The following is a 21933-nucleotide window of genomic DNA, read 5'->3' on the forward strand; positions in this document are numbered from 1 at the left end:
CTTGTACATAGGAGGTAGTATTATAGTAGTTATATTCTTGTACATAGGAGGTAGTATTATAGTAGTTATATACTTGTACATAGGAGCAGTATTATAGTAGTTATATACTTGTACATAGGAGCAGTATTATGGTAGTTATATTCTTGTACATAGGAGCAGTATTATAGTAGTTATGTTCTTGTACATAGGAGGTAGTATTATAGTAGTTATATTCTTATACATAGGAGTTAGTATTATAGTAGTTATATTCTTGTATATAGGAGTAGTATTATAGTAGTTATATTCTTGTACATAGGAGCAGTATTATGGTAGTTATATTCTTGTACATAGGAGCAGTATTATAGTAGTTATGTTCTTGTACATAGGAGTAGTATTATAGTAGTTATATTCTGGTACATAGGAGTAGTATTATAGTAGTTATATTCTTGTACATAGGAGGTAGTATTATAGTAGTTATATTCTTGTACATAGACAATAGTATTATAGTAGTTATATTCTTGTACATAGGAGCAGTATTATAGTAGTTATATTCTTGTACATAGGAGTAGTATTATAGTAGTTATATTCTTGTACATAGGAGCAGTATTATAGCAGTTATATTGTTGTACATAGGAGCAGTATTATAGTAGTTATATTCTTGTACATAGGAGGTAGTATTATAGTAGTTATACTCTTGTACATAGGAGGTAGTATTATAGTAGTTATATACTTGTACATAGGAGCAGTATTATAGTAGTTATATTCTTGTACATAGGAGCAGTATTATAGTAGTTATATTCTTGTACATAGGAGTAGTATTATAGTAGTTATATTGTTGTACATAGGAGCAGTACTATAGTAGTTATATTCTTGTACATAGGAGCAGTATTATAGCAGTTATATTCTTGTACATAGGAGCAGTATTATAGTAGTTATATTCTTGTACATAGGAGTAGTATTATAGTAGTTATATTCTTGTACATAGGAGCAGTATTATAGTAGTTATATACTTGTACATAGGAGCAGTATTATAGTAGTTATATTCTTGTACATAGGAGCAGTATTATAGTAGTTATATTCTTGTACATAGGAGCAGTATTATAGTAGTTATATTCTTGTACATAGGAGTAGTATTATAGTAGTTATATTGTTGTACATAGGAGCAGTATTATAGTAGTTATATTCTTGTACATAGGAGTAGTATTATAGTAGTTATATTCTTGTACATAGGAGCAGTATTATAGTAGTTATATTCTTGTACATAGGAGCAGTATTATGGTAGTTATATTCTTATACATAGGAGCAGTATTATAGTAGTTATATTCTTGTACATAGGAGCAGTATTATAGTAGTTATATTGTTGTACATAGGAGGTAGTATTATAGTAGTTATATTCTTGTACATAGGAGGTAGTATTATAGTAGTTATATACTTGTACATAGGAGGTAGTATTATAGTAGTTATATTCTTGTACATAGGAGGTAGTATTATAGTAGTTATATTCTTGTACATAGGAGGTAGTATTATAGTAGTTATATACTTGTACATAGGAGCAGTATTATAGTAGTTATATACTTGTACATAGGAGGTAGTATTATAGTAGTTATATTCTTGTACATAGGAGGTAGTATTATAGTAGTTATATTCTTGTACATAGGAGCAGTATTATAGTAGTTATATTCTTGTACATAGGAGCAGTATTATAGTAGTTATGTTCTTGTACATAGGAGGTAGTATTATAGTAGTTATATTCTTATACATAGGAGTTATTATTATAGTAGTTATATTCTTGTATATAGGAGTAGTATTATAGTAGTTATATTCTTGTACATAGGAGCAGTATTATGGTAGTTATATTCTTGTACATAGGAGCAGTATTATAGTAGTTATGTTCTTGTACATAGGAGTAGTATTATAGTAGTTATATTCTGGTACATAGGAGTAGTATTATAGTAGTTATATTCTTGTACATAGGAGGTAGTATTATAGTAGTTATATTCTTGTACATAGACAATAGTATTATAGTAGTTATATTCTTGTACATAGGAGCAGTATTATAGTAGTTATATTCTTGTACATAGGAGTAGTATTATAGTAGTTATATTCTTGTACATAGGAGCAGTATTATAGCAGTTATATTGTTGTACATAGGAGCAGTATTATAGTAGTTATATTCTTGTACATAGGAGCAGTATTATAGTAGTTATATTCTTGTACATAGGAGTAGTATTATAGTAGTTATATTGTTGTACATAGGAGCAGTACTATAGTAGTTATATTCTTGTACATAGGAGTAGTATTATAGTAGTTATATTCTTGTACATAGGAGTAGTATTATAGTAGTTATATTCTTGTACATAGGAGCAGTATTATAGTAGTTATATTCTTGTACATAGGAGCAGTATTATAGTAGTTATATTCTTGTACATAGGAGTAGTATTATAGTAGTTATATTGTTGTACATAGGAGTAGTATTATAGTAGTTATATTCTTGTACATAGGAGCAGTATTATGGTAGTTATATTCTTATACATAGGAGCAGTATTATAGTAGTTATATTCTTGTACATAGGAGCAGTATTATAGTAGTTATATTCTTGTACATAGGAGGTAGTATTATAGTAGTTATATTCTTGTACATAGGAGGTAGTATTATAGTAGTTATATACTTGTACATAGGAGGTAGTATTATAGTAGTTATATTCTTGTACATAGGAGGTAGTATTATAGTAGTTATATTCTTGTACATAGGAGGTAGTATTATAGTAGTTATATACTTGTACATAGGAGCAGTATTATAGTAGTTATATACTTGTACATAGGAGGTAGTATTATAGTAGTTATATTCTTGTACATAGGAGGTAGTATTATAGTAGTTATATTCTTGTACATAGGAGGTAGTATTATAGTAGTTATATTCTTATACATAGGAGTTAGTATTATAGTAGTTATATTCTTGTATATAGGAGTAGTATTATAGTAGTTATATTCTTGTACATAGGAGCAGTATTATGGTAGTTATATTCTTGTACATAGGAGCAGTATTATAGTAGTTATGTTCTTGTACATAGGAGGTAGTATTATAGTAGTTATGTTCTTGTACATAGGAGGTAGTATTATAGTAGTTATATTCTTATACATAGGAGTTAGTATTATAGTAGTTATATTCTTGTATATAGGAGTAGTATTATAGTAGTTATATTCTTGTACATAGGAGCAGTATTATGGTAGTTATATTCTTGTACATAGGAGCAGTATTATAGTAGTTATGTTCTTGTACATAGGAGTAGTATTATAGTAGTTATATTCTGGTACATAGGAGTAGTATTATAGTAGTTATATTCTTGTACATAGGAGGTAGTATTATAGTAGTTATATTCTTGTACATAGACAATAGTATTATAGTAGTTATATTCTTGTACATAGGAGCAGTATTATAGTAGTTATATTCTTGTACATAGGAGTAGTATTATAGTAGTTATATTCTTGTACATAGGAGCAGTATTATAGCAGTTATATTGTTGTACATAGGAGCAGTATTATAGTAGTTATATTCTTGTACATAGGAGGTAGTATTATAGTAGTTATACTCTTGTACATAGGAGGTAGTATTATAGTAGTTATATACTTGTACATAGGAGCAGTATTATAGTAGTTATATTCTTGTACATAGGAGCAGTATTATAGTAGTTATATTCTTGTACATAGGAGCAGTATTATAGTAGTTATATTCTTGTACATAGGAGTAGTATTATAGTAGTTATATTGTTGTACATAGGAGCAGTACTATAGTAGTTATATTCTTGTACATAGGAGTAGTATTATAGTAGTTATATTCTTGTACATAGGAGTAGTATTATAGTAGTTATATTCTTGTACATAGGAGTAGTATTATAGTAGTTATATTCTTGTACATAGGAGGTAGTATTATATTAGTTATATTCTTGTACATAGGAGCAGTATTATAGTAGTTATATTCTTGTACATAGGAGCAGTATTATAGTAGTTATATTCTTGTACATAGGAGGTAGTATTATAGTAGTTATATTCTTGTACATAGGAGCAGTATTATAGTAGTTATATTCTTGTACATAGGAGCAGTATTATAGTAGTTATATTCTTGTACATAGGAGTAGTATTATAGTAGATATAGGAGTGTTTCTATTCACTGACATCAAGCAGAGGTTTTGACTAGGAATCTCCTCTGATCATCACCTCTCTCTTCATTTCGGGTACTCCTCAGGTTTGTACACTCATGACATCTCTCAGCTTCATCCTATGTAAACTGTTTTACATGTGAGATGTAACAGGGGGCTGCATGACGTGAAGCCCCCACAACTGGGAGACGTGATGGTATGTGCTGTGACTTGGACCTGAATATGTCACTAGTCAGACCCCACACGTCAGCAGAAGGCAGATCCAGGAAAATTATCCTCAGCCAAGCGCAGGAACTGTATAAATACTCAGGGCAAGTGCTCAATATTCAGTGAAGTCTGGAGAATCCGAGCAGACATCAGCAAGGTACGTGCCTCCTCCTCCTGTCATCCTACCTATGTTGAATGGACTTGTTTGTATTATGGATATATATATATATATATATATACACACATACATATTTGATATATTCATATATAACATATCTATTACATATATTACATATAGCATTGCTGAATGTGTTATTGATCTACCTCTTTGTGTATTGTGACAACTTATCTGCAACTTACATGAAAACCTAGCAAAATTTCAACATGAATTTTGCCTAAGGAATGGCAACTTGTAGCCAATATCGCATTGACAAACTCAGCACTGTTACATTTTTGGTCATATCTACAGACATTTGGCAGGACTGACTATGCTATGCGACAGCTTTGCACCTCATGACAACTGTTCATTGTCTTGCACTTTTATGGAAAGATTATTGATACCATTTAGCAGGTTTTGCTTTGGTCGTATGAAGGGACAATAATAAACTCAGCTCTGCTACATTGACACACTCAGTACTGTTCCATCTGTACATATGTTGTATCAGGACTGATATTGAAACCTTTCTTTTGTATATCAGAACAGTTTGATGGAATGACTGAATATAATCTTAGCACTGCTACATTAATTTGAGGTGAGCCGAGGACTCTGTGCTGCCTTGACAAACTCAGCTCTGCTACATTACCTTGACAAAGTTAGCTCTGCTACATTGGAGCGATTGCCATGTACGTGTACAGTTCTACCCATTCACTTTCTTTTACTGTCGCTGGGCATGACATGACGATATTAACACACATTATGCCACATGACAAACTCGGCTCTGCTACATCTTTCCATTTTTAGCTATGGCAGGGCTACTGACCTGTTTCGTTTGGGGGAGAAGGTTTGCTTTTCAGATTGTTGGGACTTCCTCGGTTCAGGACACGGTAGGGAGAGGATTTGACTCCTTGGGTCTTAAAGGAAATGTCTTTTTAAGTAGAGATGCCCTTTAAGGAATGAGGGAATAGACAAGTGTAAGGCTGGTATCTCAAAAGATTTTTTTAGTGTTTTTTTTTGTACATTAAGGCTAAAGCCCCACGTTGCAAAAACAACTGCGTGTTTCAATGAGATACCGGCTAATCCCATCCACACATTGCAGAAAAAAATCCGCTACAGAAAATCTGCTATGGAAACGCTGGCGGTTTCCCTATAGGTTTAATATAGAAAGAAAGTCTGTAGAAGAAACCTCATTAAAAACATAATGAAAAAAACGTTCCGGAAAAAAACACAATGCGTTTCCGTTTTTTAGTGGTGTTTAACTACGTGGAGTCTTAACCTAAGATATTATAGATGGCCTTTTTTCTTTTTGCATTTCATGGTGTTTTCGCCTCTTTGGCGCAGCATGTGCTTGGTACGGTGATTTTTTTATTTTCCTTTTTTTTCCATTTTTTTTCCAGTTTTTTTTCATTTTCCTTTTTTTTTATTTTCTATCGATTTCATAACCAAAAAACACCATTAATATCTGTAGGAAAAATGTGGTGTGAATAGAAAACCCTAAGGGCTAGTTCACACGTAAATTACATGTGGCTTAATTTGGTCCGGAAAAACAACGCTTCCTAAATAGTAAGCGGTTTTTGGACCTTGACATGCTTTTTGGAGCGGTTTTTGCTTCAGAAAACGTCAGGCGGTTTTCCCTTGCCCTAAAGTGAATGGACTGTAATAAAATGCGTTGCGTTTTTGGTCGTGTTTATTTGCAAAAAAGTGACGCGATGCGGTTTCTGCCTCCCATTCACTTCTATTGCTTTCCTCAGGCGGAATCTGCTGGAAGAAAGGTCATGTCGCTTCTTTTTTCCACTGGCGGCAAAAAAACGCTAGTGGAAAAACTAACGCTAGCGGTCTCCATAGACCACCATTGTGTGGAGGCGGATTTTGAGGCAAAATCCGTAGTCAAAATCCGTCTCATTGCCCCTGTGTGAACTAGCCCTTAGTCTAAAAAAGGGCCATAAATAGCAGAAAGTGGTAAAGGAGGATTTTATAGCTTTAATTTTTCAATAATAAAACATCATGGAAAGATTACGGGGCAGGTTTCTTAAAATAGTCTAAAAACAGAACTGTCTTAGATGCCCCCAGGCAACCAATCACAGCACAGCTTTCATTGTGTATTCTGCTACTAACAAATGAAAGCTGCGCTGTGATTGGTTGCAATGAGCTGTGATTGTTTTCTAGGGGGAACCAAGATAGTTTTGCTTTTAGACCATTTTAATAAAGCTTGAAGGGGTCGGTTGTGTTGTTGAGGACAGGGGTTAGGGTCAGGTCACTGGGGTCCGGCTGCCGAAAGTTCCCCTAAACGCCCTTGTGATTGCAGTACCAGTGCCAGTGTCTCCAGTTGTGCCCGCCGCGCCGTGACGTGAATGGAGCGTCAGTCACACAAGCACACTGGCATTTTATTCACAAAGGGGCTTTTGCAGGACTTTCGGTCCCCCCGTCCAGTAATCGGGACCCCATCGGATTGGACACTTTGCTGGAGTCCATAAAGGCACAACCTCTTTAAAGGGATTCTACCACTAAAACACAATTTTTTCTAGTTAACATGTCGGAATAGCCTTTAGAAAGGCTATTCATCTCCTACCTTTGGATGGGCTCTCCGCCGCGCCATTCGTTCACAATACCGGTATGTAAATTCGTTCTCTCGCAGCGATGGGGGCGTCCCCATTGCAGCTCGAAAACCGTCCGCAGCGCCGCCTCTATGGTCTTTGGTGTCCTCCCCTTCCTTCTTCAGCGTCATGTTGGACGCCTGCGCAGTACGCTCTGTTCGGCGAAGACTTCAAAGAACGTACTGCGCATGCGCGAAATTGCGGCGCCTGCACTATGGTTGCGGGCATGCGCAGTATGTTCTTTGTCTTCACCGAACAGAGCGTACTGCGCAGGCGTCCGACATGACGCTGAAGAAGGAAGGGGGGGACACCGAAGACCATAGAGGCGGCGCTGCGGGCGGTTTTTGAGCTGCAATGGGGACGCCCCCATCGCTGCTCCTGCGATGGAGGACGCCCCTATCGCTGCGAGAGAACAAATTAGCATACCGGTACAAACCGGTATTGTGAACGAACGGCGCGGCAGAGATCACTTCAAAAGGTAGGAGACGAATAGCCTTTCTAAAGGCTATTCCAACATGTTAACTAGAAAAAATTGTGTTTTAGTGGTAGAATCCCTTTAAGGCTGGGGCCCCATGTGGCGTAAACATGGCGTTTTACAGTCATTGCAAGGCGGATGGGATGCTTGTAGGAAAATAGGCGCACTGTCGCGGTTTTGAAAATCGCAGCATGTCGATTATATCTATGGAAACGCCGGCGGTTTCACCTATAGTTGTAACAGAAGCTGAAAGACCACAGAGGAATCCTCTAAGGACTTTCTGTGAAAGGTGCTGCTGGAAAAACCGTGATGCGTTGTTGCTGCGTTTTTTTTCCAAAGCGCTTTTTTGCTATGGCCCGCTATGTGGATGGTAGTTTTTTCATTAGGCTATATCTTTTTGTTTTTATATAGATTGTGAGCCCCATATAATGATCACAATGTACATTTTTTTTCCTATCAGTATGACTTTGTAGAATGGAAGGAAACCCACACAAACACGGGGAGAACATACAAAGTCCTTGCAGACATTTTTCCTGGCCGGATTTGAACCCACGACTCCAGCGTTGCAAGGCTGCATTGCTAACCACTGAGCCGCCATGTTGCCCCTATGTTTTTTTTTTTTAATTAGGTTTTAAGTTGCTTTTTCATGTCAGTCCATAGTAAAATATAAAAATTCCTCTACACATTGCGTTTTTTATAGTATAATATTCTCCTTTCGGGAGTCCACATGACAGCCCACGGACACCCTGGGATCTAGAAAATTGATCCTCTATGTTTCCAGAGTTAGGAGGGCACCTGAGCAATCTACGGTCAAATTCCAGAAATGTTCACGAATACGATTTAAAGGGGCATGACTGTGTGATGTGGCCCCTTGGGAGGGAGGATTACGTCGCCTCTAGTGGTCAGGATGACCTGCAAACAATGGCTAAGCCTCATATATAAGATCATTATGGATGGCAAATATTTGGGGGGAGCCTCCAGAGGTGAATCCAATGTCATCGCTTCACAATCAAGATATGGAGATTATCTATTGCCGTAGGACTACAAATACCACAGTGCTGTGCTGGCTGGGAGTTGTAGTTCTACAGAACCCTTAAAGTTTCTACTCATTGAAATAAATGGATATCTATATTCCCCAAAAAGCCATTTCTCAGTGCGACCCCCGCTGTTGTAGGACTACAGAAACCACAATGCTGGGAGTTATAGTTCTCCAGAACCCTTCCGTTTTATGCTCAGTGAGATATACGGATATCTATATTCACAATGCAGAGAGTATGGGGGGTCCAGCACATCACCCAAAAAGCTATTTGGAAATTATATATATATATATATATATATATATATATATATATATATATATATATATATATATATATATTAAATACATTCCGGTGCACGTCCCCTTTAAGTAGAAAATCCACTATTCATATAAAATGTAAAAATTGTAATTAGAAATGCTAAAAATGTAAAAATTCTTGAATAAAAATTCTACAAATTCTCGTCTCACCCTTTGAGGTTGTTTGGGCGAGTTTTGGTGACTTTTTTATTATTCCGTCGGCATAGCCACGTGAGGGCGGATTCTTTTGCGTATTTTCATTTTGCTCCGTTTTGGGGTCCATTTCATTTTTTGCTTTCATTTTATTAACGTTATTTGGGGGATCCATGTAAAATAAAAAAACATCATTTTTGACATTTTGTTTTTGCAACGTTCCCTCTGCATTAAAAATGACATGGTAACGATTACGGCGATACCAGATTCATATTGGTTTTATATTTTACCGCTTTTACTAAATAAAATTTCCATTTTTCGGAAACAAACAATTCGCCCGGGTCATGGTATTCTGAGATCTGTAACTTTTTTACGGTTTACACTAGGTTCATACTAGCGTTCGGTTCTCTGTCATTTGGGTCCGCACACAGACCCCATTGGTTAAAAAAACAGTTACCCACAGACCCCATAGACTATAATGGAGTCCGCCCGCGTCCGTCGGGTTATCCCCCCAATTTTAGACAGAATCTCCGGCGGACACTGCAACGCAGATGCATACCTCCCAACTTTTGAAGAACCGAAAGAGGGACAAAATGTGTGCGCGCGCCGCGGCAAATTTAGCTCCACACACTTTTATGTTGACTCCACCCATTCTCATTAATTTTTCATGTGCCCGCACACACTCCTACAGTCACCCGTAAATTATATGTCCCCCCTCTATCTCTCCCCCAGTTTCATGTCCCCTCCATCTCTGTCTAAGATTCATGTCCCCCATCTCTGCCCACAGTTTCATGTCCCCCCATCTCTACCCCCAGATTCATGTCCCCCCCATCTCTGCCCCCAGATTCATGTCCCCCCTCCATCTCTACCCCCAGATTCATGCCCCCCCCATCTCTGCCCCCAGATTCATGTCCCCCCATCTCCGCCTCCAGATTAATGCCCCCCATCTCTGCCCCCAGATTCATGTCCCCCCATCTCTTCCCCCAGATTAATGTTCCCCCATCTCTGCCCCAGATTCTTCTCCCCCCATCTCTGCCCCCAGATTCATGTCCCCCCATTTCTGCCCCCAGATTCATGTCCCCCCATTTCTGCCCCCAGATTCATGTCCCCCCATTTCTGCCCCCAGATTCATGTCCCCCCATTTCTGCCCCCAGATTCATGTCCCCCCATTTCTGCCCCCAGATTCATGTCCCCCCATTTCTGCCCCAGATTCATGTCCCCCATCTCCGCCTCCAGATTAATGCCCCCCCATCTCTGCCCCCAGATTCATGTCCCCCCATCTCTTCCCCCAGATTAATGTTCCCCCATCTCTGCCCCAGATTCATGTCCCCCATCTCTGCCCCCAGTTTCATGTCCCTCCATCTCTGCCCCCAGATTCATGTCCCCCATCTCTGCCCCCAGATTCATGTCCCCCCATTTCTGCCCCCAGATTCATGTCCCCCCATTTCTGCCCCAGATTCATGTCCCCACATCTCTGCCCCCAGACTCATGTCCCCCCATCTCTGCCCCCAGATTCATGTCCCCCCATCTCTGCCCCCAGTGTCATGCTGTCCTCTCCTTCATCTGCTCCCAGTTTCATGTTCCACCTCAATGTGTACACACATCCTCTAGACGCAGATCTGAGTTGAAATCGGGACATACCTCCCTCCAACTGGGACCGCGGGACACGTCACCGAAATCGGGACGGTTGGGAGGTATGCAGATGTGAACCTAGTCTTAGTTGACAGAACTATATCAGGACTTGATCCCTTGTACAATGTACTGCAATGTTTCTGTATAGCAGTACATTACACATAGCTTCTTTATGCGTCATAGGGAAAGGCAGCCACTACACACTGCAACATTGGTGATCCTATGCACCTCCCCAGATGCCTCCACTGGGGTATAGGCGATAGGTCCCCTATAAGTGGTAATTCCCAATGTACGCACGTATCTACTTGGCGGTACTATATAAGGCCAAACATACATTAGTATATACTAGGAGACAAAAAACAATCACAATTGTAATTGCAGTGAAAAACAATCAGGGACTGAACGCTGCGAACCAAAATCCGCAACCAGGGCTCAACGTAAGCCGACGTAACCCCTACGGGGTGCGTGAGGGGTTATTCATGGTAGGCTGAAAAAAAGGCTGCAAAGAACTCAAAAACAGACTGTCACTGTGTAATCTAGATGTAGCAGAGCGGAGTATGATATTTGTAAAGATCAGACTGGTGGTGTGTTACAGTATATAAGGGTTTGTACGGGACTGAGTTACTACTCTGCAGTGAAATAACAGGTCAATGACAAATTCAGCTCTGCTACATCTATACGGGTTTGTGTTTTAGTGTGTACGAGTAAAGTAAAAAGATTCAACTTGTATTTTTGGAGGAACTACCTGTAGTTACCACTAGGAGGTGCCGAGGAGCTTACTGCATACATTCTGCACTCCATAATAACACAGTGTGCAGTGAGCCCCCTCTAGTGGTGGCCAGAATTTAATGAAAATATAATAAATCACTGCAAAATGTCAGACTTAAAATAATAAGGTGTTAAACGGTAGTCTTCCCCTTTAAGGCTATGCCATACTATGTGTTTGTGGCCCTTTCATTACATAGCTCTGTTGTTTGGCTAATTGTATAGAAATCTCATGGTTTCGATTGTGTTCTTGATGTATGATGACAGCGTGATGTCATCTCTGTCCTGGAGGTCATAAGGAGACAGTTTAGGCGCCAGACATTATAGGGACTGAATCGTAAATTTTCTGTGTTGGACGGGGATAAGACATGGAGGTCAGTAGGCTACAATAAAATCAGGCTGCACCACTGACACTAAACAATAGATTATGCATCAGTGAAGATAGAGCAGAATCCAAAATATGGGAAAAACTACAAGTCCCAGCATGCCCTGACAGCCACATTACCAAGGCAAGGAAAATAAAGGTTGAGAATAACTTCCAACCAATTCATCACATGGCCATTTCCTTTATAAGCTTAGTAGGATGGTGGATGATGTACGGTACTAGGTTTACCAGTAAGTCTATAGAATACCAGCATCATGTTATCCCAGCCCTGCCTCATCCATATCCTTGCAGAAATATCACGATTATCTGATTGTAATGTCACTCCCTGATAGTCATAATGTAAAGGACTGTGCACGTCACCTAGATACACTCTTGTCTATGTCCATTAGAATACAGTACAGCTTCTGCTGTATCCTCAGTATCAAAATGAGGCTGGCTGTATCTCTAAGGCTGAGGAAATATTTAATAAGAACTAGAGAAAGTTACTCTGAAATGTATATTGAATGTGGGTATAAAGATTTGTATTGAGGGCACAACCCTTCTCATTCCAGTTCCAAAAGATCCTTAGAACAGGCTCTGGGAAGGGACCAAGGACTAGAATTGAGAACAAGGCAACAGAGTAGTAGCAGTAGTAGTAATAGCAGGAGTAGTAGTAGTAGGAGTGGTAGTAGTAGGAGTGGTAGCAGTAATAAAAGGAGTGGTAGTAGTAATAGAAGGAGTGGTAGTAGTAGTGGTGGTATTAGTAGGAGTGGTAGTAGTAATAAAAGGAGTGGTAGTAGTAGGAGTGGTGGTAGTAATAGAAGGAGTGGTAGCAGTAGGAGTGGTAGTAGTAGGAGTGGTAGCAGTAATAAAAGGAGTGGTAGTAGTAATAGAAGGAGTGGTAGTAGTAGGAGTGGTATTAGTAGGAGTGGTAGTAGTAATAGAAGGAGTGGTAGTAGTAGGAGTGGTGGTAGTAATAGAAGGAGTGGTAGCAGTAGGAGTGGTAGTAGTAATAAAAGGAGTGGTAGGAGTAGGAGTGGTGGTAGTAATAGAAGGAGTGGTAGCAGTAGGAGTGGTAGTAGTAGGAGTGGTAGCAGTAATAAAAGGAGTGGTAGTAGTAATAGAAGGAGTGGTAGTAGTAGGAGTGGTAGCAGTAATAGAAGGAGTGGTAGTAGTAATAGAAGGAGTGGTAGTAGTAGTGGTGGTATTAGTAGGAGTGGTAGTAGTAATAGAAGGAGTGGTAGTAGTAGGAGTGGTGGTAGTAATAGAAGGAGTGGTAGCAGTAGGAGTGGTAGTAGTAATATAAGGAGTGGTAGTAGTAATAATATAAGGAGTGGTAGTAGTAATATAAGGAGTGGTAGTAGTAGTGGGAGTGGTAGTAGTAGTGGTGGTAGTAGTAATAGAAGGAGTGGTAGTAGTGGTGGGAGTGGTAGTAGTAGTGGTGGTAGTAGTAGGAGTGGTAGTAGTGGTGGTAGTAGTAATAGAAGGAGTGGTAGTAGCAATAGAACTGTAACGCACAGTGTCTCGACTCCCCTGCCTCCTTTACAAGGGGGCCCACTGAGGCTCTGTCGCCCAAGGGCCCATAAAAACCTGGAGCCGGCCCTGATAACAGCAGTAATAGTGGTATTAGCAGTAGCATTAGTAACCACAATTATGGTAACAATAGTAGTAACAGTAGCAGTAATATTAATAGTAGTATCAATAACAGTAGTAACAGTAGCAGAAACTAGAAGCAGGGGACATAACCACATGAAGATAGAATAAAACAGAACACCCAAATATGTGCAACTCCCAAAAATCAGTATTTTTCCCAATAATAATAAGCCCATCCTCTGTCACGTTTATCTTACATTGGTCATTGTTTTCTCCTCAGACCCAGTTCTGTGAACTGTGACCATAAACAGACTCATGGCCATCCAGAGCCACCTGGTGCTGCTCCTCCTGGTTCTGATAGCAGTCAGTACACAGCTGGCACACGGCCAGCACTGGTCTCATGGCTGGTACCCTGGAGGAAAGAGGGAACTGGATATGCCCGCTTCTCCAGAGGTATGTCATCTATATATCCCACTTATCAAATTGTGTGGGAAATTTGTTTGCCATTGAGTTCAACTAGTATTATCTATAGTATTATCTATAACTAGTATTATCTATAGTATTATCTATAACTAGTATTATCTATAAGTAGTATTATCTATAGTATTATCTATAAGTAGTATTATCTATAAGTAGTATTATCTATAGTATTATCTATAACTAGTATTATCTATAGTATTATCTATAAGTAGTATTATCTATAGTATTATCTATAGTATTATCTATAAGTAGTATTATCTATAGTATTATCTATAAGTAGTATTATCTATAGTATTATCTATAACTAGTATTATCTATAGTATTATCTATAACTAGTATTATCTATAACTAGTATTACCTATAGTATTATCTATAAGTAGTATTATCTATAGTATTATCTATAAGTAGTATTATCTATAACTAGTATTATTTATAAGTAGTATTATCTATAGTATTATCTATAAGTAGTATTATCTATAAGTAGTATTATCTATAGTATTATCTATAAGTAGTATTATCTATAGTATAATGTGTAACTAGGATTATGTATAACAAACATTTGTAAGGGGGTGTTCACACTTGCGCCGGTGTCTGCCCGCTGAGTCTCCGTCCTATTTCCCGGGGACGGCTTCCTGGCGGTAAGTTAGAAAACCCATTAATTTGAATGGGTTTCTAAAGCAAAGCGCCGGAGTCCCTATGCGGCCTCTCTGGGGGAAATCCATTTTATTTGCATGGACACAAAGTCCTTGCGGCCAGATCTAGGATGTGCACAATCCATCTCGTCAGAGGATACAGACTCGGTGATATATAAGAGGCAGCGCTGCTTCGCTCAGACCTGGCAGGCGCCACCTGGCACATTTAGTCGCTGAGGCCTGTCCCTTCTCCGCAGCAGGATCTGCTTGGTAAACAGCAGGTGTGAAGAACAGAATGATGTTCATCTCTAGAAACAGATGGGTCTCTAGGGCAGGGACTCAGCCCGGCAGAACGGGAACAGAAGTTCTGATGAGTAGTAAAGTTTCAGTCAGAGCAAATATAGTCACAAAAATACACAAAACAGGGTCTCCCGCAGTCACTGCAGGGGCTGGCGACACATATTATTATAGTTACTGTCATATATATCTATAAATCTCTTCACATATATAAGTATATATAAGATCATGTACTTAAAGGGAGTGTCACCAGCATATCACCCCAGCCCTGCAGATAGATAGGTTACTGTCACCAGAACCAGCATATTACCCCAGCCCTGCAGATAGATACAGTGTTGGCCAAAAGTATTGGCACCCCTGCAATTCTGTCAGATAATACTCGGTTTCTTCCAGAAAATGATTGCAATCACAAATTCTTTGGTATTATCTTCATTTAATTTGTCTTCAATGGAAAACCACAAAATGAATTGTCAAAAAGCCAAATTGGATATAATTCCACAGCAAACATAAAAAGGGGGTGGACAAAAGTATTGGCACTGTGTGAAAAATCATGTGATGCTTCTCTAATTTGTGTAATTAACAGCACCTGTTACTTACCTGAGGCACCTAACAGGTGATGGCAATAACTAAATCGCACTTGCAGCCAGTTGAAATGGATTAAAGTTGACTCAACCTCTGTCCTGTGTCCTTGTGTGACCACATTGAGCATGGAGAAAAGAAAGAAGACCAAAGAACTGTCTGAGGACTTGAGAAGCAAAATTGTGAGGAAGCATGAGCAATCTCAAGGCTACAAGTCCATCTCCAAAGACCTGAATGTTCCTGTGTCTACCGTGCGCAGTGTCACCAAGAAGTGTAAAGCCCATGGCCCTGTGGCTAACCTCCCTAGATGTGGACGCAAAAGAAACATTGACGAGAGATTTCAACGCAAGATTGTGCGGATGGCGGATAAAGAACCTCGACTAACATCCAAACAAGTCCAAGCTGCCCTGCAGTCCGAGGGTACAACAGTGTCACCCCGTACTATCCAGCGTCAGCGTCTGAATGAGAAGGGGCTGTATGGTAGGAGACCCAGGAAGACCCCACTTCTTACCCAGAGACAGAAGCCAGGCTGGAGTTTGCCAAAACTTACCTGAGAAAGCCAAAACCGTTCTGGAAGAATGTTCTCTGGTCAGAGGAGACAAAAGTAGGAAAAGGCATCAACATAGAGTTTACAGGAAAAAAAGAGGCCTTCAAAGAAAAGAAGACGCCCCCTACAGTCAGACATGGCGGAGGTTCCTGATGGTTTGGGGTTGCTTTGCTGCCTCTGGCACTGGACTGCTTGACCGTGTGCATGGCATTATGAAGTCTGAAGACGACCAACACATTGTGCAGCATCATGTAGGGCCCAGTGTGAGAAAGCTGGGTCTCCCTCAGAGGTCAGGGCTCTTCCAGCAGGACAATGACCCAAAACACACTTCAGGTCAGCACTAGAAAATGGTGGTGAGAGAAAGCCCTGGAGACTTGTAAAGTGGCAGCAATGAGTCCAGCCCTGAATCCCATAGAACACCTGTGGGGGAGGGGGAGAGATCTCTTGATGGAGAAGGCCCCCTTCACATCTCAGGGGGGACCTGGAGCAGGAGCCAAAGAAGAATGGTCTAAGATTCCAGCAGAGCCTTGTAAGAAACTCATTGCTGGTTAGCGGAAGCGGTTGTGCGCAGTTATTGTGTCTAAAGGTTGTGCTACCAAGTATTAGGCTGAGGGCGCCAATACTTCTGTCCGCACCAGTTTTGGAGTTTTGTGTAAAATGATCAATGATTTGACTTTTTTTCATTCTCTTTTGTGTTTTTTCATTGCAAGAAAAATAAATGAAGATATTACCAAAGAGTTTGTGCTTGTAATCATTTTCTGGGGGACACCGAGTATTATCTGACAGAACTGCAGGGGGGCCAATACTTTTGGCCAACACAGATATATAGGTTAGTGTCACCAGACCCAGCATATCACCCCAGCCCTGCATATAGATAGGTTAGTGTCACCAAAAACAGGTTACCTATCTATATATAGGTAGACAGGTATACACTTATCCCTAGATCATAAGATTCACAGGCACTCCCAGTAATCAGGAGAATGGGAGCCGTAAGTAGTCACCGGTCCATTTCCTTGCCTGGATGATGTTCTGTGGCAGCCCCATAGAGGTGAATGGAGTTTTGGCCACATGTGTGCACCACCACTCTATTTATATGGAGCACCACTCACATTCTAGTGACCCTTGAGGATCAAACACTCGGTTATCAGACACTAATCAATAAGGTATACATGTGTGTACTAGGACAACCCCTTTAAGGATCCATGCCTTGCATTTACAGGATATTTTTGGGGGATCCTACATAAAAAAGATGTCCCTTAAGGGAGAGTGGTGCAGATACAAGAGATCATATCCTGCTTTCTGCCAGGAAGAGCGCCTCTCTTGCCTATGTCTGGTATTGCAGCATTCAAGAGAATTAGGCTGAGTCGCAATACCAGGCTAAGCCTATTCACTAAAGAAAGCAGCCATATTGTATAACTCCATTGAGCACTGAATCCCTTTAAGATATGTGACAGGTATGGGATTCACCACATAACATGATCTTCTCCATTTTGCCCGCAGGTCTCAGAAGAAATTAAGCTTTGTGAAGGAGAGGATTGCGCTTATCTTAGGAACCCAAGGAAAAACCTGCTAAAGAACATATTGGTAAGAACCATCACAGGGGCTGCAACTGAAATACCAGAACATTCTTCTAATTCGGTATCAATTGTACCTAGAAGGTGTGGGACTGTCGGATATTCCGGATTATTGGATGGTCGTAGAAAATGGTTTCCTAATAAGAAGACTTCTTAAAGGGGTGGTCTTAATAAAGAAGCTGGCATGTTGGCCAGCTGGTCACCAGGGGTTCGGCTCCTCTCAGTCTACAGGGGTAGGCGACATACTTTCCCCAAAGAAGTACATGTGCCTTATAATGTAAGGATGTGCTTGGTATGCCAGGACCTTCATGGCACAAGCCAGGGACCCCCACTAAGGCCTCCATATGTCCAGGGCAAACAGACAGGCATTCCATCCACCTGTCCCCCCAAAAAATTATAGCAATGACTCAATAAGTTCCATGTTATACCCCATAATGACAAAGCCAAAGCAATCTCAATACTAGATAAAAAACAAAGATACCTGCAAAAAACTCAAAGCACCAACTAAGTATCAATGTATAAATAACACAAAAAATTATTTTGATTTTAAATCTAAATTTATTGTTACAAAAAGGTTTTTAATTGTAAAAAATATTGGTATCAGGAAAACAAACACATAAAAACATTTAAAAACACACAACAAGAGTGGAGGTCGCACTGGACTGAGCAGCTCCAGCAGGTGTATAATCTGCTAGTGGTGTAGGGGATGAGAACAGCCACAATGTGTGTATAGAGAGGCCCAGTATTCTGTATATATAAATGTAAATAGGCTCCTATTGCCCACAATATCACAAGATTAGGGCACTTAATTGAAAAAATATATCTGTAGCATTGCAAAGATCATACCCACATCACCACTATATAGTAAGAGCATATAAGGTAACAGAACCAATGTAAAGTTACACACACATGCCAGTATTACATAAGCCAACCTACATAGGACAAAATGTGAAGTATATATATATATATATATATATATATATATATATATATATATATATATAGACCACTGCTCACCAGCTGCGACCTCCACTCTGAGCCCCGACAGACCGTTTTGCCCCTGCTTCTTCAGGGGGCTACAGAGTGGAGGCAGGAGGGGAAGCTTTTATAGGGTACACAATAGTAATTAATGGCGTCATTAATTCATTCAGGTGCGGCTCCCGCATCACAATGGTGCGAGAGCATCACATGACAATGCTTGAGCTAATCAAAACAGTAGAAGTGTCTAAAGGAGACACACATACAGCGTGTATAGAGGGGAAAACCACAGCCACCGCACATATAAACTGAGAGCAATGTCTTATATACGCCTGTGTATAGCCACCAGAACAAAAAAAAAAAAAAGTGAACTATGAATGATGTTAATATACACAAAAAGTTTTCAAAAAGATATGAAGTATTGTTACAACACTACATATAAGATAAAAAGAGGTAACCCAGCAAAATTTTTCTCAAGAAAAATGTGATAAAGGTGCAAGAAAAAAAAAAAAAAAAAAATTGTGAAAAGTCCAGTGAATATATACACTCGAATAAAACAAATGTGAAAACGTGAATTGAAGATGCCAATGAAATTAAATAGGACGATGGCAATAAAGTGAATCAAATAAGTGACAATATAATAAATAGTGAAAGTGTTCAAAAAAATAAAATTATGTCTGTATAGGTTAATAAAATATTTAAAAAAATATATAAATAAAAATTTTTGGAAAAATATAGAAAAAAAAAAAATTATTATTAAAAATTCATTCTTTTTATTGCAAATCTACAAATATGGAGTCCATATGTAGAGGGCTCCGATGGTAGAGAACGATGGCTGCAACTCTCCACATATGTGATCCCTTCCATCTCATGGCAAAAAACACTGAAAAAAATGTTTTATTTATTTACATGAGAAAAAAAACAATATGTACACTTTACTGCGTCAAAATAAGCTCCAAACAGACCCCAATAAAAGGCCCCCCTCCCCAAAAGGTACACTACAAAACATCACATAAATCATTCAAAAACAATAAAAGCCAGAGAATGAATAACCTATATTAAAGGAAGCATCCAAAGCCCACCTTATCATTTAATCCCTTAGGTGATACAGTTTGCAACATTGTTATCCACTTAGTTTCCAATTGTAACAACCTCTTCTTAATGTCCCCCCCACGTACACCCAAATGTACTTTGTCAATTGCCCTTACCTGTATGCGGACATCCCCCATGTGGTGGTCGCGGAAATGTTTCGCAACAGGTTTTATGTTCAGTTGCAAAGATACATCATTTGGATCCTGAGCCCTCCTGATGTCACGGATATGTTCCAATATTCGTACACGTAATTGGCGTGTGGTCATACCGATATAGATTTGTCCGCAGGGGCACGTCAGATGGTATACAACACCCTCACTGCGGCAATTCATACTGTGTACTATCTTATATTGGCGAGATCCTTGTGAGTCCTGAAAGGAATCTGTTCTTATCATAAATTTGCATGCTGTACAGTGACCACACTCAGAGGAGCCCCATTTTGGACCTTTGCTAGAAAAGATAAATCTTGATGGTGGAGGGACATAGTGGCTTCGGACAAGGTGATCCCCTAGGGTTTTGCTACGTTTAGCCACCATTAGGGGTTCTGATGGCAAGATCTTTTCAAGTGTCTTGTCCTGTTTTAGAATCGGCCAAAATCTGGACATAGCATTACGTAGATCTTTCCACCTGTTATTGTAGTTGGTAATAAACCGTATCTGATTTCCTGCTCGTGGCCGTTTTTTGAAGTTGAGGAGATTACTCCTAGGTTCCTCCACTGCTCGGTTATATCCCCTTTCGATATCACTGGATTGATAGCCCCGAGCCAAAAATCGTTGTCGCAGAAGGTTGGATTCTTCTTCAAATTTGTCAGGTAAGTCACAGATACGTTTAGCCCTGAGGAATTGTCCAGTCGGTATTGCTCTTATGACATGATAGGGATGAGCTGAGTTAGCATGCAGGAACGTGTTCACACTGGTTTCCTTACGGAAGATAGTAGTATGTAGATTTCCTGTATCATCTACACTAATTTTTAGATCTAAAAAATCAACTTCCTTCTGAGAGATATTGTAGGTAAGTTTAATATTCAGCGTGTTATTGTTTAGTTCCGTCAAGAATTCATCCAGGTGATGTCTGGTACCCTGCCAAACAAAGATGATATCATCAATAAAACGCATCCAGGACAAAACCTGTCCCCCATGCTGGTAAGTATGATCGACCGCCTCCCTCTCCCAGAATCCAAGGAAGAGATTGGCGTAAGAGGGGGCACAAGCCGCCCCCATAGCCACTCCTTGGATCTGGATACCAGATACCATAATGATACCTATGAAAATGACATCTTGTCCCACAAAAAGCAAGCCCTCCTATACTCATAGAAGGGTTTGATTTTTGTGGGACAAGATGTAATTTTCACTAACAGATAAATGTCTCTTATCTTAGAAAGCAACAGCACAAAATTTTTTATTTTTTATTGAGCAAAAGTTGTAAACCATTAAAAAAAAAGCATCCATATTTGACATCTAGGTAATCATACCGACATATAGAAAAAAATACATTTACACCACACGGTGAATGGAAAAATAAGCTGCTCATAAAGTGGTGAAGGTAGTCTGAAGGGGGATAGTGGTTAGAACGAGTTACCCCCTATTCACAGGATAGGGGACAACCTAATGATTGGGGGGGCCTCCATTATTCACAAGAAGGGAGTCATGTCCCCACCATCTGAGCATGTGCACTGCCACTTCATTAGAAATAGCTGTCAGTCCCATAGAAGTGAATGGACCCCCACTCTCATGGTTGGCCGGACCCCCACTGATCTTAAAGAACAACCACAATGCCCCTGTATAATGTCCTTCATCCACCATCTTGTTTTCTTGCAGGCGGATGTCCTGGCGAGACAGCTGCAGAAGAAGTGACATGTTCTACCCGACTATGCTACACGTTTCAGCCCGGACTCCTGTGTTGTTTGGAAGCCATCCCCTTAGACGAGTCGGTGCCCGGGCGCCATCCATCACCTTCTACTTCTATATGGGTTTTTTGGGACATTCCTTATAGGCCGTGTCCTAGGGTCCAGCATTTGTATCCAGGGAGATTTTCCTTCTTGTATCCTGACCGCTAGCGTACACATCCTGTGTTTTCTCATACTTCGCCATCTTTTTATGTCTCATTTTGTATTTTCCGGAGATTTTCGTAAATAATTTTGATGTATTTGGCTAGATGACGCTGCGGGGTGAAAGATGGGGCATCTTGAAATAAAATCCACAGGTCAAAAATGCATTGCAGTGTCTGTGTAGAGAGAGGTGCGGCATGTTATATCTGGAAAATATGGCGGCATCTCTTGTTCAACAGTAGGGGGAGCTAAGGAGTCGTCTGCATACACTGTATTATGGGGGTTAAGGTATAATT

General features: G+C 39.7%; 1 protein-coding gene across 1 annotated transcript; it reads left to right on the forward strand.

Annotated features, from left to right (window-relative positions):
- Positions 1-4404: 4404 nt before the first annotated feature.
- LOC142196569 (progonadoliberin-2) lies at positions 4405-21787 on the forward strand. The gene is made up of 4 exons (XM_075266542.1): positions 4405-4499; positions 13692-13864; positions 17447-17530; positions 21408-21787. Exons 2-4 carry the CDS (start codon positions 13727-13729, stop codon positions 21441-21443), a joined length of 258 nt encoding a protein of 85 aa, XP_075122643.1. The 5' UTR covers positions 4405-4499; positions 13692-13726; the 3' UTR covers positions 21444-21787.
- The last annotated feature ends 146 nt before the right edge of the window (positions 21788-21933 follow it).

The sequence above is a fragment of the Leptodactylus fuscus genome, chromosome 1, assembly GCF_031893055.1.
Source record: "Leptodactylus fuscus isolate aLepFus1 chromosome 1, aLepFus1.hap2, whole genome shotgun sequence".
Classification (NCBI taxonomy): domain Eukaryota; kingdom Metazoa; phylum Chordata; class Amphibia; order Anura; family Leptodactylidae; genus Leptodactylus; species Leptodactylus fuscus.

What these genes read in the sequence shown, in the direction of transcription:
- LOC142196569 (XM_075266542.1), top strand. Translation starts at nt 13,727, where the DNA reads ATGGCCATCCAGAGCCACCTGGTGCTGCTCCTCCTGGTTCTGATAGCA. An exon ending in ATATGCCCGCTTCTCCAGAG is followed by an intron (nt 13,865 to 17,446) that starts GTATGTCATCTA and finishes TTTTGCCCGCAG; the next exon opens with GTCTCAGAAGAAATTAAGCT. An exon ending in ACCTGCTAAAGAACATATTG is followed by an intron (nt 17,531 to 21,407) that starts GTAAGAACCATC and finishes GTTTTCTTGCAG; the next exon opens with GCGGATGTCCTGGCGAGACA.